The sequence below is a fragment of the Manacus candei genome, unplaced genomic scaffold (assembly GCF_025592945.1).
Source record: "Manacus candei isolate 608988 ecotype Guabito, Panama unplaced genomic scaffold, ASM2559294v1 h1tg000060l, whole genome shotgun sequence".
In the NCBI taxonomy this organism is placed as follows: domain Eukaryota; kingdom Metazoa; phylum Chordata; class Aves; order Passeriformes; family Pipridae; genus Manacus; species Manacus candei.
In genome coordinates, this window is record NW_026138108.1 from 11,979,382 (window position 1) to 11,995,878 (window position 16,497).

A 16,497-nucleotide genomic window follows, 5' to 3' on the forward strand; every position below is an offset into this window, starting at 1 on the left:
TCAGACTCAAAAGAACCGCCCCCACCTCCAGGTCCCATGGAACTCCTTCGGTGGCCTGCAACAGACTCCTTGTGTGGTGCTGGCACAGTGGCTCAAAGGATTCCAACCCCTCTCCTTCCCTCTTCCTTGGGGCTCCATGTAGAGGAGATGGAATCTCCTCACACTCCAGGGACAGGACCAGGTGATGGGGAAGAAGGGCCTACACGGCACTTGGCAATGAGCAATTCTTTTATGGAGTGCTGGGAGACCTTGTGCAAGGTGGCTGTGTCTCCATCTCCTGCAGGCGGGAAGTCTTGGCCGCTGTCAGGCACAGGGTGCTTTCAATTTATTATAAAGCTTGGAATTCACAGACAGCAAGGTTCAGAGAAGATCCTGCTTGAACTTTTGAGGATGGCTCATTGAAAGCTTTACATAGAACAGTAACATGGGCTTTCTCTGTTGTGTAATAATAGTGTGGCACATGGCACATCCCAAGAATGCCTTTTCTAAAGAACAGACTCAATCCATGGTTGCATCAAAAGCTTTTATTTCTTAAATAAAGAAAATTGCACATCTTTTTGCAGTAAAAGATCTCAAAGTCTTGCAAAGGTGGCTAATACCATTTTGTATTTAGGTGTTTTTATTTTTACAGATGAGGAATAAAAGACCAAATAGTCAAGCCTGCCTTTAGCCCATGGTCACGCAGGAAACTCACCTTACTTTCAACCTGAGATGTCTTTAACTGTGCTTTCCTATGGCTTCTGTAACACAGAAGTAATGCTCTAATCATTAAGGCTGCTTAGAATGCTAGAGTTTTTTTTTTTCTAAAAGCAGAGTATCACTATTGCAGCTCAGGAGTCTATACACTCTTAGTTGAATTCTGGAAGTCCTTTTCAAAATCATTCTCTGATGTTTCGCTGTTCTGTTGAGGCTATTTTTAGGCAGAACAACAGCTCTTTCAGTGTAAAGAACAAAATGGGCTTTCTGTAGAAACAGCTGTGGATTGCTATTCAAGCACCACTTTTTGTGGGTTTTGGGGGAGACTTTTTTTGTTGTGTTTATTTTTCCTCTAGGGTTTTTTTTTTTCTTTGCTTGTTTGTTATTAAACAGAAATACAGATGTCATTAAAATTAAAAAACCACAACAACCCAAAACTACAACCAGTACCTGTATTTCACACTAAAAGCCAGTTTGGTTTTTGAAACAAAAGTGTATTTGTATTTACCTGGAGTTTGTCTATTACTCACTAACACAGGACTGAGCAATGACATGCCCTCTCTTGCACCATTGTGCTCATCAGGGCCACCTTTTTGAACAGGTATTTTCCTGGAGTTGGAGGACAGGATGAGAAAGATTCTGCTATGACCAGTGGAAGTGATTTGAAGCATTGGGAAATGCCTCACAACTAGATGCTGAAAGAGGACTAATGAGAAGAGAAACAAAGAGTGACATGTAGAACATTTAAAAAAATAGTGTTTGATACAGAACAGGATAATCTAGGAACATTCCTTCTGACACACAAGCAGTTATGCACTAAAAGAATACTGAAAAGTGGCAACTTGAGGCTGATAAGAGTGAATATTTAGCTGCAACAAATGTATGGTCAGGTTCAAAAGTGGACCGTACAGCTATATGGATAAGAAAAATGTGGAAATATAATGGAAATACTGTAGAAGTTCAATGATTAAGAATAACCTTGATGTGATATGAGAGTTAAATGTTAAATATAAACCATGTTTGTGAGGGTCTGTACTCTTATACTTTGTGATGTAATAAACCACTCCTTTTAAAACTTACAGATAATTTCTCTGGAAGCATGTGATTTTATATTGCTTACCAGAAGGCTTTCTAAACTGACCTTCAGAGTAGTGGAGATTGTCAGATAGTGTGTACTGGACAGGAAGGACTTCTGATTTGATTTCCATAGCACTGAAGCAGAATACATAATTTTGAGAGGAAGATGTCAGAGATGGATTATTATTCCTTTTAATTAACCTTAGACTTCAAGACTAGTATGTGTGTGTGTGGGTTGTCCACATGTAGCATTTAGTCATCATGTAATTTATAATAATAGACACTTTACATATTTGTCATTGGACATTAGTTTAAGATCACTGGGGTACATAAGCCTAAAGTTATGTGAAATAGGTGAAAGTTGTAACAGGTGGGCATAATGTAATTTTAATACACATTAATGGTCATACTAACATGGGATTGGCAGGTTTTAAGTCTATTTGAAAAGTTGCTAAAGATTCTAAACTTTCTGCTGCGTGCGAAGCTTGTAAATGATCTGGGATCCATCACCCCAAGCAAAGAGTTGCTTTTCTTTAGGATTGTAGTGTATAGTGGAGTGGCTCCCCTGATGTCTTGGGAAATGCAGTGCTGGGATTTCATAGGTGTTTACAGCATCCAAAACATCATAAACACATCGTATGCGAGAGGTGCCTCCGCTAGGAGAGTTGTAGACAACGTAGAGCGTGTTGCATGCCATGAAAGCTGCTTCAGCATCCTTGCTGCTGCAGGGTGTGTCCCAGGTGTGCTCCACTGCCATGGTTATGTGGTTGATTTTAGTAATGACAATGTTTCCTCCAGTCTCTGGCTCTGCATGGATTGCCCAGAGCCCTTGCTCATCAATGGCAAGATCTATTTTTGTGTGTGGGGAAAGCTGATAGGCAGGAATCCTTCCAGCCCCTGGCAGTAGCATTTGGTCGGCTACTTTTCTGCTATGCATATTGAATTTAATAATCTCATTTAAGGAGCCGTATCTGTGATAGAACAGGAAACCCCGATATATGACATGGCCAGTTCCTTCCCAGGGAAATGGCAGTGTGACTCTGCGAGCACTCAGTGTCTGATTGTTTTCCATGAACGTCATTATATTTGCAAATTCAAAAATAACATTATTTACAGAACCATTTAATAAATAAATCTTCGCATGCTTTTTGCCAGGATCTTTCATCCAAGAGCCATGCTTATCTCCAGTCTTCTTAGCTATCTTTAGGGACTTAATACCTGCAAGCATGTGGTCACAACCTGCAAGGAAACACCCAAAGGAAAAGAAAATTAGGATATCTGTGAATTTTCTAGCTTCCTTTCTTTGAAATACTTAGTTTCCTTTCAATTCTACTCTAAGACAGTGTATCAGTAGATGTCAGCAGCGTGGCTATGATAAATAGTGCTGAAGATAGTTTTATATGAGATATTCCTGCTAAGAAAAACTGTGTGTCTTTGGCTACCCATAGTGTGTTGGGCTTTGTTCTGTTAGACCAGTGTTATCCAAAAGGGATTCCATTTGTGTACCTGAGAGGAGACCAAGAGCACAGATACTGATTCTGTGATTATTCTTGTCATTTCTTTTACAGGGTTATAATTTTTACTTCAGAGAACTGACTTCTGATTTAGGTTAACACAGTAAAAATAATCAAATTTATGTCGTATTGAAGGCGTACAAATCAAAATCCATTTTCCTGATATGCCACATGTATAGTATTTTTCTTTCAGGACTTCTCTTATCCTCACTTAGCCTCTTTTTATGCATTTATATTATAAAGACAAATAAAAATAGATCAGCACAACAGAAATCCAAAACACTGGGCTACCTTCCCATTCCCCTTCCCAACACCTGCAGCACAAAGGAACTAGAACAAATGCATAGATCACAAATCCAGGAATGTGCATACATTCTTTAAAGAACTGGTATGGCATCTGTGTTATCAATTCTTGTGCCAGGGGCATGGCTGGTGGGATTGCATAGTTGTTCACCTCACTATAGGGTTAAAATTGGCATCACAGAGATCCAGTCATAATTTTGGTATCATTGCATTTTGTATGCACTCTGCATAGAAGTTTAAAACCAAAAAGCATCAAGCTTGTGAAGATTCCGGCATTTAGATGCTAAGATCTTTATCAAGCACCATCCTTTCCAGCTCTATTGCAAACTCTATTGCAAAGCATATTAACAAGCTTGTTTACCAAAGGCACCCATAAATTACAAGGCAGAGTATTTGAAGTTTAAAGAATTGCTCTCAGTGAAGTGCAGCCATTTCAGTAAACAGAACAAACAAAGCTCTAAGGCAGGAAGTTCTGGCAGCGGATGAAATAGAGAAAGCAAAACCAGCCTCCCTATTTGGCCTGATATGAACCTATTGAAGTCAGTGGCAAGATTCCAGTTGCCTGTAGAAAGCCATCTTTATGTCATTTGTGTGTACTGATACCCTCTAATCAAAGAATTTGGATGTTACTGCTACAGCATGGAGGTTTTTTGGGGGAGGGTTTAGAAGTTCTCACTCTGGAAGCACCATCTCTGAACAAGCTTTCTCAAAAGTAATGTTTCTTGATTAGACAGATTCTAGAAACTTAAAGCTGCTGAATCAAAATACCTAACCAGCATTAGCAACATCTTCCTCTGCAGGAGAAATAACCAGGTTACTATCACAAATCTATGGAGTGTCTCTCTTCTTGAGAGAAAATTTTTAACCCCCCTTGGTTTTTATAACAGCTTGGAGGGAGACGGAGATATCGAGACATTCACAGTAAGCAAAAAGTTTGCAGAGAACGTGGAAAAATGTTGGTAATGATACCTTCAAAGCCCACTATTTCTTATCACACCCCAAAATGTGCAGAAGATAATTTTGCATTTCCTACCCAAAGCAGGATGAGGCATTGGCTATAGCATGTAAAAACAGTGATTCTATATCGTTCTTTTCAAGGCTATGTGAACTTGAACCAAAACCAGTAGCATAGCTGGACTTCAAAAACACTTTCCTGCTTGAGTTTTGGAGTGACTCAGCAAAAATAATCATAGATTCTGGATAAGATATGATGGCATAGAAGCAGAGATGCTATTTGCTAGAGTTGAGGGTCTTCCTACTTTTTCCAAGTGCTGTAAAATCTATACAGGGATTAGTTTTGCCATCGACTTCAACGGGAAAAGCTTCTGACTAGTATTGACAGTAAAATAAAAGTTGAAAGTAAAGTGACTAAGAACTGCCACAATAATTTCCAGCAAGGGAAAATGGAAAGTAATTTTCTCCCCCTTAAACTCTCAGAAAGATATAATTTTTGAAGTGTCCTAAACACAGTCAGTTTAAAAATTCCTCATTTCTTTTGCTTCTCTAAAAAAATGCCTCATGTTGAAAAGTTCTGTATATGGAACAGAAATATTGATAGTCAAAGCACTCAATTGTGGTGTATGATTAGAGCTTAGAAGCAGAATAGGTGATTGCTTTTGTAACCATCTGCCTTAATACTGTTTTGCTAGAAAAGTTCAAGGAAGAAATTGTAAACTTATTTGTAAAATTCAGTCAGTCTAATTCTCTTGAACTTAGTGGAATTATATAACTGATGGTGCTAGAGGTCTTTCACCTGTCTTTCAAAAAAAATAACAGTGTATATGTCTTATTATTTATTTTTCATTTCTTACTTTATGAAAAGAAAACAGACTACTTTCAAACGTGTCTAAAATACATAATTTACATTTATAACTCAACCTTTTAGGCAAAAATACTTATAATTATAAATTTAATTTTCTTTTAAGTATAGATTGTATATGTGTGTATATATATGCTTCATGCTAGGTACCATAACATTTAATTTTCAAATCAGAACTGAGCTTTGCTTATGGCTAAGCCAGAGTGCTCTCCTGATAAAGTACCTAGGAGGGGAGAGAGAGAGAAAGAGTAACAGAGGAGGACAGTAAACCAGATGCAAATTGTGAATGAAGTGTTTATTAACTCACTTTTGAGTTGAGGTTTTGACCCTTGCCCACTCCAGAAAACAAAGGCCACCATTAATTCCTCATTATAGCTGCAGTACTCAGAAATGCATATCTTCAGAGGATTTTACATTACTTTATAATAAAAAGCAGCTTCCAAAGAATTAATTTGATATACAGTTAGGATATCTGCAGAATAAATGTTTGCCTTGTACTTTCTTCTATCCCTCTCCCATACCTTTTTTGCATATACATTGTTTTTATAAGTGTAATATTTTCACAGCTAAACCCCCTTGCAATTATCTGTGATATCCACATAGGTAATGGAAGTCTGTTATCCCTCTATCAGTATTCACACATAGGTTAAGGTACTGGCTCATTCTGAAAAGCAAACTGTTCTTACTTGCATTAAGCATGAGTTTAAGTTTCTTTTTTCCTTCTGCCTCTTCAAGTAGCTGCTGTTTCACCAGGTCTTCGTGCACTTCTATGCATGGGTTAGAATCTGTGACAGATCCAAAATAGTCAATGTCCCTTTGTGCTCGTTCAATTCTTGTGAGCAAATTCTGTACTTCGCTTTTAACCTCAGCCTTATAAGAGTTCAGTCCTGCCAGGCGCGACAGTGCCATCTTTGAAAAGTCTCGGAATTCGTCCACATAATCCAGTATGTCTTGGTTGCATTTTTCCAGCCTCTTCTTAAGTTGGAACACAGGAAGAAAATACATGGATATTCTGTATACATTTCAACATCATTCATGATTGCTTTAAAAAAAAACATGCTGCCCCCCCATCTGTTTCAAACTGGTGGCTGTTGCTGGCTATCTGTGTGAAGAGGACACATGAGACTGGCACAAGGTCTGGACAAAACCCCACATTTTTTGCCTTGATGTGTTTACTGACAACCAGACACTTTGTTTTGCTGCTTAAAGAAGGGAAAGTTCTCCCGTGAAAACAGCCAGAGGTACTTAATGGTACGTAACCTATCATGACTTGCTTTCTAGAAACTTTGGAATTCCTCCTGTAGGACCACTGGTGAAGCAGTCTCAAAGTTTTCTGCAGATCTATCAACAGGAACATTTCACATAAATATGCCTCTTCTGATCAAGGCAGAATCTAGTGGAGCCATTTCACATCCATTTAAAAGGGAAAATGAAAATACTGGTGTGCTATATTTGAGGAAGTTTTTGTTGATTTTTTTGGGGTTTTTTTTGTTTGTTTGTTTGGGGTTCTTTTCTGTGTCAAATAATTGGTTATATTTAAAAAACAAAACCAAACCTGAACATATTTCTTTTCACCTAAATTCAAACTAGTAATGTTTTCAATGGTGAGAAATGTGATTTCTCTGTTGCAATGCAGCTGCTTCTATTAAGATCATAGGTGTCCTGAAAACAGTAGCCCAGCTGCCACTTTGGGAAAATGAGGAATTTGAGCCAATCTTTGAGCCCAAACACACAACCATAGCACATCTAACTGCTAGATTGGGTGTTCTGGTTCGGTGCTTCACGCACAGATTCCAGGTATTTTGGTTTTAAGGTGGTGTTTGAGTAGGGGATGTCTGAGTTTCCCGAGTGATTAGTGCAGTCTGCACATGTTCCATGTAAACTTGGTGGTGGTGGTTTGTTTGCTTTGTGCCTCCCTCCCTCCCCCATTTATACATGACTGTAAGTCCCCAGGAAGCTCTTCAATGACTTTCTACAAGGACTTTATTTTAAATGTTTTTAAGTGCTGCCTTCAGTGTCTGCCTCTTTGTCCTGTTCTTTGTTTGGTGCCCTTTGCACCAAGTGCCACAGGTGGAGTTGCATAATATTTAGTAGGTGCCAAAAAGAACAGGAATTACCATGTGAAGTTATTTCTATAGTGGCTAAGAAAACTTAATTCTCACTCTGCACAATGGGAACAGAATGTCAGAATAATCCTTAAGTTCTTTCTGTGTTGTGAAGTTTAGACCAGTGGGAGTTTTGTACAAAAAGGGACATGAGACAAGGCAAGTTAGAGTTTCTCTAAAAGTCTGCCAGTGCAGGCCAGGAGCCAAGGACATGTTAATCATTTAAGATAAATAATACATGATTATAGCACACCAATACTGAAGAGGTATTTTGCAGTACTGGTAGTATTTTTACTGCAGAAAAAGAAGCAAGAACTAGTACATTTATGTAATTAATTGAAAGGAAGTACTTATTTCAGTCTCCCAGCTGTAAGGGGATTATTTAAAGTGAAGATACACTTCTAGTTTACAGAAATGTGTCTTAAACCCACCTGGAACAGTAGTTTATCTGTACATAGAAAAAACACCTGATAAACTTCTATCTCCTTGTTAACACTTGACAGCACTTCTACTGCTGACAATATGTTTATTACTATTCCCTAGGATGGACTGTAGCAGTACTATATAAACAGTTGCATTTTCAGCTAAATTCATTGGTGTTGTAAAACAAAACATACACATGATAACAGAATGAAAATACAACATTATGAAATTATATCCTGCAATAAATGACGTGGCAGGTAGGAATCATTATAGTTCAAGGTTTAGCCACAATTTTACTTATTTATTTGAAAAAGCTGAAAGTGTGTCATCCTGGTATTGCATATCATACAGTCTGTTCTGTGTCCACACACACAGGAGAGCACTCACACGTGTTCAAAGGTCTTTGCAGGCAGGCAGAGTTGCAGAAGGATGCAGGTAGCACGTACCTCCAGGGAGAGGAAACGCCGGTCCATGTAGTTCATCAGCGCTGCATCCTGCACCAGGTACTGTGCTGCTCCCAGGGTGCCCGTGAGGAAGGGAACTAACAAAAGCTGGACTTGCAGGACTGCCATGGTATCATAAAATTTCGAACCAGAATAGCAGTGAATTAACTGTGTGTGTGTGTGTGGAGGGCAGTCCCAAATGCTGCCAGTCCAAGCTCAAATGAAATTTGACATTGTCTGATGCCCTGATGTGAAAAAGTAACACTAAAAAGTTAAAAGTACTGTGGCTGCAAGTATTGAAAAGACTTAAAATGGCCGTTGCATTTTATCATTAAGAAAATAATGTTGTGGAAGAGGGACTGAATGTGTTTATTTCTAGAAGCCAGATGACTGCTTCTCGGTCTGTGATCCTGTGATCAATCCCAGATGTTCAGTACTGAGTCACAGAAAGCCTGTGGGCCAAATTTTATTAAATACAAATAAAAGTAATTTATTTTCCCTCTTTTCTCCTCCCATCTGCTTTCCCGTGTGACCAGCACTGTGCAGTGTGTGCTTGGTGTAAGTCAGCATAGATTCATAGTCAGCAGAGCGCGGGTCATCCTTTCACAGGGAGATCTGGTGCTTAATGTCTGTAGCAATTTCAACAGCCACAGCTGTCACTGTAAAACAATCTAAAGCAATTGTTTTCACTTCCAGCCTACTTACAGCAGGACTGAAAACTATAGATAAAATTATTTAAAAAAACCCCTCATTTTTCTCTTCACTTGCCAGTACTTTTCCAGCTACAATCAATATCCTTAACAGAGTTCTGCATCAATTTAGTTGAGTCCATGATAGATCTTTTCTTTTCGAATAATAATTCTACTTAAGATGGCTTAAAAATGAATTATAATTGACTTACATGAGTCTATTGCATTTGAGACAATACTTATTTGATTTCATAATTTTTATGACTGGATTCCTTGTCTGGAAATATCCATGGCTATGCTAACACTGTATTTGCTAGGAAACCATGTGTTAGGAGGTTAGAAAGCTGCCTTTGTATCCGAAGCCAAACTGGACGTTTCCATTTCTCAGAATTCTCCACCTCTTCAATTTCCCTCCCCCCCATTTTTCTTTTTCTACACTTTTGTCCTCTCCTCACATTTACAGAGCTTTCTTTTTCTTTCTGACTGCCTTGTGTGCAAACCTTTGTTTCATGACAGAACTCAGGCAAGTGTGTCACAGCAGGCAGATTTTCACCTCCACGTGCTCGATCGTTGCATGGGGTTGTGTGTGCTTTGCAGGCAAGTTTCACGGAAGTGCACAGATAAGTATTTGGTATTTTGGTTTTCTTTTATCCTCAGAGGTGTACACAATTTGCCAGTTCCTGTTTACAGGCAAAGTCAGTGGTGCACAGAGGCTAATACTTGGTCCTCTGCTCCAGTGTCATTTCCCTTTACTTCAGAGCTCCTGCCTGGGAGGGCAGAAAGCTTGCCTGCTTGGATCCTCACGCTGAGAACAGACACCCTAGGAAGTGTGTAGTCTTCCTTGATTATGTACTGTGGCACATCTTGACCTCATGTGCTGCTTTTCCACAAAATAATCAGCTACAACACTGGGGAAGAACGACACAGAAGAATGATCACTTTTCTAACCTCGTAGGAGAACCTGAAATCCTTCAGTGTTCTCTGAGGTTAGTGTGTCTATCCCAACAATCTAAGGCAGTGATGAGGAGATGAAGACTATAGAATTTAAGAGGTTGATGTCTTCGTTTAGTGGAGGAAGGAATCATACCTGTGTAAAACAAAATCTGTCACAGTTTGCCTGCAGTTAGGAACATGCTTGGTTTAAGCTATGACTGCAAGCCCTATCTGAAGGTAATACGAAGTAGCAACTTTATGGCTTTTAATATTCTTTTTAATTGCACTCTATAGTCTAGATTGCTATCTAAAATAAGACAGTAGTCTCTTTGGAGAATTTATTAGAGTAGGTCAGAGTATTAGTCATAGCAGAGCTCCATACTGAAAGTTTCTCCTTAGAAAGGGTATTACAGGTTTGTGTGAATTTTTTATAATTAAAGACTTGACTAGATGAACAATACCATTTATGAGTTTCAGGACAACCTTATTTCTGTTTGATTCCAGACAGCCAAGCAAATAACATACTCTAAGCAAAATATTTCAAACTTACTTTCAAGAAAGCACACTTAAAAGTCAAGGTATAGATCTGTAATTTCTTTCCTTCATCTTAAGACAGGGAAAATTACCTACAAGGCAAAATATCTTGAACTGTAAAACATCCTGGATAAGCTTAAGCATGCTGTATATGGAGCTGGATTTTGTAAAGTTGCTCAATCATTTCTTAGAATTGCCAGCAGTTCAAAGACCAGAAGCTTTCAAGGATTTCTCTTAATGAGGGATTCCCATGCTTATTAAACCATGATCTCACGGTAAATGGTTCCATGACAAATGCACCATTCCAGGAAGGCATGTTATAGCATCTGGTACAGAACTGAGCTTTTTGGGGGATTTTCCTTTTGTGGTTTTTTTTTTTTTCTTTCAGTTTTGTTTGTTGGAGTTTTGTTTGTTTGTTTGTTGTCTTTTTATTTTTCTTTGTTTGTTATTCCGGTTCTGTTCTTCCTAGAGATATATACAGAAAGGTGAATTTTTTTTTTTTCCAACCACATATTATGTATATATATTATATATATATATATATATATGTGTGATGTGTGTGTGTATACATATATATTTGGTACTGATTTAAAGCAGGATTTCTTGGCATGCCTGGGAAGACATTGGTCTCAGTGCACAGGATGTTGCACACTATCGTAACACACTAACTCAAGGAACACTTCTTCTTGTGACCACTACTATCTCGATTTGACAGACCTCTCAAATCTCTAAAAGGAAACAAGTGTGTTGATGTAAGTGTATATGCCTTTTCACTGCTCTTGTCTTCTCTCTGGGTAAGATGGTATTCTTTTCTTGACCATGTTGCTTTTTGCTTCTTTTCTGCTCATATTCCACCTTTTTACCATTAGGTGTCTATTTTGACAGCTGTTAGAGATTTCCAAATGGAAAATTAGGCATTTTCAGCTCCTCATCTGTGTTTGTGGTTTTGATTTCAGATGCTGAATGGAGTTTTCTGTGCTTTAAAAGTGATGTTGAAATCAGTTCAGAGTGAATACTAGATTTGGGTAAAAAACCAATATTTCTTTAAGATATTATTTAACTCATATGATTGCCTTCTATGTTTACTTGCTTGTGTTTTTTTTTTAAAGTCAGTTCCTTTCTGGTATTTCAGTTAGTAAAACTAGAACAGTGCCACAACAAATCAGGCTCTTTGCAGCAATATGTGGCCCTCTGTGATGCCTGCAAAACATGTTACTGTCAAGTGGAATGTGTGTAAACTGTAAGTTTTTACCTCTTCACAGAAACTACTTCTCCATCACACTAATGATGGAGAAATCTCTTCTATCATGAGATAAGGGCCTCAGCCATGGAGATGTCAAGAGCACTGTTCAAGGCACTTCCTTACCTTGTCTGAGATGGGCCTCTCTGATTTGTCACAGATCTCCCACTCTTCCACATCACTGCCAGAGCTTCTTGTTCCAGGTCTTCCTCAGTCCTTTGACTTACCTCCAGTCCCACTCTGGCTTCTTGTAGGCATGTCTGAGTTCCTCACAGGAATCATGAGACGTGAGTGTTGTACCATCAAAGCCATGACACACAAACCCCACCGTGTCACTGCTGGTTCTCTCTGTGGCTGTAATAGATTCCCAGTGTGCTCAGTAAACCCACATGGACGCTTTTTTCTGAGCTTTAGGAACATCCCTGACTACCAAGCTCCCTTACCTTTCTTCTTTGGCTTTTACTGGGCAATGGATGCTATGCCCTGTGTTATTAGAACCCTAAAAGAAGGTAGGAAATCCCCACTCCTGTCGCTTAGATCCAAGTAATAGGTATACACATATACATCAGATTTTGCTCCTGAATTCCAGATTGGCTTAAAACAGGGTTAATTATGTTTTTCAACTTTATTTAACCTCTACATGCAAAGCAATAATAGATGAAAAGGGAACATCAGAGTCATGGTCTGATTTAGAAGTTCCTACATTACTGATTTTATACACGTCTGCATTAGAATAATTGCTGCTCAGCCTGATACATCAGTGATGCACCCGTGCGTGTGTGCCTTGCAGTTTTGCATCTCATGGTCATTAATGAAATGTGTTATAGGCAAACAAGAGGAAAAAGATATCTATCTGAAAGAACAAGATTTTGTTTGTGATTGCAGTTTTGTTTAGTTTACGGTTGCCTACTTTCGTAGCTTTTGATGCTGGTGAATCAGACTGTTTTATATTAATAGTATAGAATGTATCATTGTCTAGTTGTGTATTTTCTCATCTACAGAATTAAGTTCCTTGTTAGTACTGGCCACTAGTCTGATGCTGAGATCTGTGTGGTTAGAAAAGATTTTTGTCATAGCAGGAAATAAGCTCTTAATTCCAATTCTGTGGTTTTTTTTAAACCACTTCCAGTGTTTTATCTTAGAAAGAGATTCACATTTCTGTAAAAAAGACAAACATACGAAATCCAGTTGAAGTCCTTATGTGGTGACAGCGTCAGGAGTGATATCAATAAGGAACAAAATGCACTGTGGTGAGAAGTTTTGGCTGAATTTTGGCATTCGGGCAGAGGCCTCCACTAGGCGGCTCTCAAGTTCTTAGAATTGAAAGGCAAGCTTGACTGAAACACACCATTTCCAAACCCTCTGTACGAGAACGAATGTAGAAGGGAAGGATGGTTCAGGTGGTGCAAAATGACAGGGAGAGGGATGAATGGAAAGCTGTTGATGAGCCAGCTGTTTGCAGGCTTTAGCACTGTGCTGCTGCAGGGCCGAGCTCACAAGCATTAGACCCAAAGCACCACAGAATCACAGAATAGCAGAGTTGGAAGGGACCCACAAGGATCATGCACATAGGAACCCATAAGGATCATGTCCTGCACAGGAACATCCTCAGGAATCACACCATGTGCATGAGACTCTTGTCCAAACGCTTCTTGAACTCTGTCAGGCTTGGTGATGTGTCCACTTCTCTGGGGAGCCTGTTCAGTGCTCAACCACCCTCTGGGGGAATAACCTGTTTCTAATATCCAACCTAAACCTCCCCTGACACAACTTCAAGCCATTCCATCAGGTCCTGTCATAGGTCACCACAGAGCAGAGATCAGTGCTGGCCCCTCCTCTTCCCCTCACAAGGAAGTTGTAACTGCAGTGAGGTCTCCCCTCAGTCTCCTCCAGGCTGAACACACCAAGTGCCCTCATCTGCTCCTCATATGGCTTCCCCTCAAAGCCCTTCACCATCTTCACTGCCCTCTTTTGGACACTCTCTAAGAGCTTAATAACTTTCTTATATTGCGGTGACCAAAACTGCACACCGGGAATCAGTAGGAGCTCGGGATGCCCAGTACCTGCAGGGAAAATGAATCATCTCATCAGGTCTGGCTCTAAAAATGGAACCATAAAGGCAAAATAAATCTGCATTTTATTTTGTGCAGATTTACAGATGGAGATAGTTAAATCATAGAATGGTTTGGTTTGGAAGGAACCTTTAGAAGTCACCTAATACAACCCCCTTGCAGTGAGCAGGGACATCTTCCCTTGCAGTGAGACAGAGCAGGTTGCTCAGAGCCCCATCCAACCTAGTCTTGAATATTTCCAGTAATAGGGCATCTACCACCTCTCTGGGCAACCTATTGCAGTGTTCCATCATCCCCTTTGTAAAAAGTTTCTTTCATATATCTGGTCTGAATCTATCCTCTTTTAGTTTTTAAAACCATTACCCCTTGTCCTGTTGCAACAGGCCCTACTCATAAGCCTGTTCCCATCTTTCTTGTAAGCCCTCCTTTAAGCATTGAAATAAACAGCACTTCATCTGGACACAGATCATGAAATAGTCTGTTATAAAAATCAATTTTGAATGGTCTGTTTGTTGCCAAGCTCAGAATCACGTTCTGTTGATCAAAGACAATTCTCTGTACCTTGAAGCTTAAATTTGTATAACCCTAACACTAAACAAACATTGAATTGCACAATTCAATATAAGCCAGTATTAAAATTTTTGCTGCTTTTGGCTTGTTTTCAAGTGTGAGATCTGCTCATGAATATTGTCACTAAAATTTGTTTTGCTTGAATGTTCATGTTCATTTAACCCAGTCACAGGAGTACAGTAGTCAAAGTGATATCATTTTAAATTCAGAGAATTTACAGGAAATGATTATGACAATTGCCCAACTCAGTTCAGTTGAGAATGCCAGTTGTAGTATTCTGGTTATGTTTACTTTTGAAACGGGCATTTTAGTTGTGAGGCATGACTTCTGAAAACCTGAGGAGATATTTTCTATATTTTAAATGCCTAGGATGATATATTTTCCTTTTTTTAAAATTGTTTATTTGTGTTGGTTTTGTGTTTTGTTTCTTTTTATCCTTTGGGATAGTAGACACTGATGTGATAACGTTTCATTATATTTCAGTACTATTTCATTTAATGCTGCAATGAAGAGACAGATTCATAACCCGTGTACTAGATGTTGCAAAGAAGCAAGAAGGGATCTGTATATACCTAGGAAAGCTGTTAAAACTTACCAAGTAACTTTCCCTTTGAGATGACTAAATGCCACTAACTGATGGAAGAAATACATTTAGTGATGATGAATAACATTTGTTTGTAGGACATTGACAGATATGAAGAGAGTTTGTAACAGGGTGATGTGCTCTGAGACTAAAGTAGCGAATTCAGGACTCTGCAGTTCTGTTGTTTAAAACTAAAACTCTGCCCCTGCATTAAATTTCCAAGTGGTTGCTGATGACATGTTCAGAGATTATGGTGATAGTTACGATAACAGAAACTTGAGCTGAATAGAGTGGAGTTGCGCTAGCAAGTGTCTAATTAAATCTACCCAAACCCTAAAAGATAGGAAAATGTCTGTGAACTGGGGGAACTAGGACAGAAAAGGCCCTGAAGGGGCCAGGCAGGAGTTGATGAGGATGGTTGAAATTCATTGTGTTGGTTTTTTTCACATTACCAATAGAAATGAGTCCTGTAAAGGAAGGGTGCCCAGCCTGAACCCAAGAGTCATGCTGAAAAACCTGGGGTACTTTTTAATAAATTTTTAAAGAAAGATCAGAATATGATTAAAGAAGAAAATATGTGTTATTATGTTTCTTGCTATTTATATCTGCTTGCTATCAGCTGAATCCTGGTCTGAAGGTAAGATTAATGAGGCCTGCTGTGTTCTCCGATTTCTACGGAGGACTCTTGAGATTTCTACTTCTGGAAAAATTGGTTAAATTTTTTCACCGTTCGAGAATACTTCTCTGGATGAATTCAAAATTAACAACTGCATTCAGGAACTGAGCCAAAGAGACATACTCTGACTTTAAATGGAGATCCACAGGTATGGATTTCATTTTCTCTCTAATCTGGTATGAAAAATGAATTTCATCACATCAGTCTTTTTTGTTCCTAACTTTTACTTCTGCCAACTAATTTACCATCTCAAAATTGTCCTCAATGAATGCCAGAGAATCTAAGCATAATAAACTTAGTAATTACAGTGCAAAGCAGAGGGATATGAGCTAATGAGAATAAGTATATAACAAGAGAGCATGTTTTTTTTGAGGCACATTAATCTGAGCATTAGTTCACAGAAATCTCCTAACAAACAAGCCCCAGGTCAGGAGAGGGTGTATCCACTGGACCTGCAGAGCAGTCAGCTGTACAGCTTTTCAAATTGACACTTTTCAAAGCCCCATCATGTCAAGACACTTTCATATTTTCATTTAATATATGCTTTATATTATGCTGCACCCAATCTCTGAAAGTGAATAAAAAATAAGACATTCACGAATGACTTTAGATTAGAAAGAGTATCTTCCAAACCAACAGAGAGAGAACTCAAAGTATGATACATATGCAAGAAATGGATTTTGTGGCCTGTATGCTCTCTGTAAGGTTAGAGCTATCAGATTTGAAAGTCAGTGCATCAGATGAAGTGGTCCTAATGCCGGTTTATAATGAATAATAAAGCAGATGCACTACGCTGACTGGAAAGGACATAAACATGTTA

General features: G+C 38.8%; 1 protein-coding gene across 3 annotated transcripts; it reads right to left on the minus strand.

Moving 5' to 3' along the window:
- Window positions 1–768: 768 nt before the first annotated feature.
- Window positions 769–10,000, minus strand: OLFML1 (olfactomedin like 1). 3 transcript variants are annotated; one of them, XM_051803982.1, is made up of 3 exons: window positions 8,384–10,000; window positions 6,096–6,381; window positions 769–3,012 (listed from the first exon to the last, which is right to left on the minus strand). In XM_051803982.1, the coding sequence occupies exons 1-3, from the start codon at window positions 8,507–8,509 to the stop codon at window positions 2,234–2,236; spliced, it is 1,191 nt and encodes a 396-aa protein (XP_051659942.1). In that variant the 5' UTR covers window positions 8,510–10,000; the 3' UTR covers window positions 769–2,233. The 3 variants fall into 3 exon arrangements, with proteins under 3 accessions (XP_051659942.1, XP_051659940.1, XP_051659943.1); XM_051803980.1 differs by having other exon boundaries at window positions 6,096–6,384; XM_051803983.1 differs by having other exon boundaries at window positions 6,096–6,194; window positions 8,384–8,493.
- Between the last annotated feature and the right edge of the window lie 6,497 nt (window positions 10,001–16,497).

Bases quoted from the DNA above. Each gene is read 5' to 3' on its own strand.
- OLFML1 (XM_051803980.1), bottom strand. From the start codon at position 8,509: ATGGCAGTCCTGCAAGTCCAGCTTTTGTTAGTTCCCTTCCTCACGGGC. The intron at 6,385-8,383 runs GTACGTGCTACC...TTCCAACTTAAG, and splicing joins GGCGTTTCCTCTCCCTGGAG to AAGAGGCTGGAAAAATGCAA. The intron at 3,013-6,095 runs GTAAGAACAGTT...GTTTCCTTGCAG, and splicing joins TAAACTCATGCTTAATGCAA to GTTGTGACCACATGCTTGCA.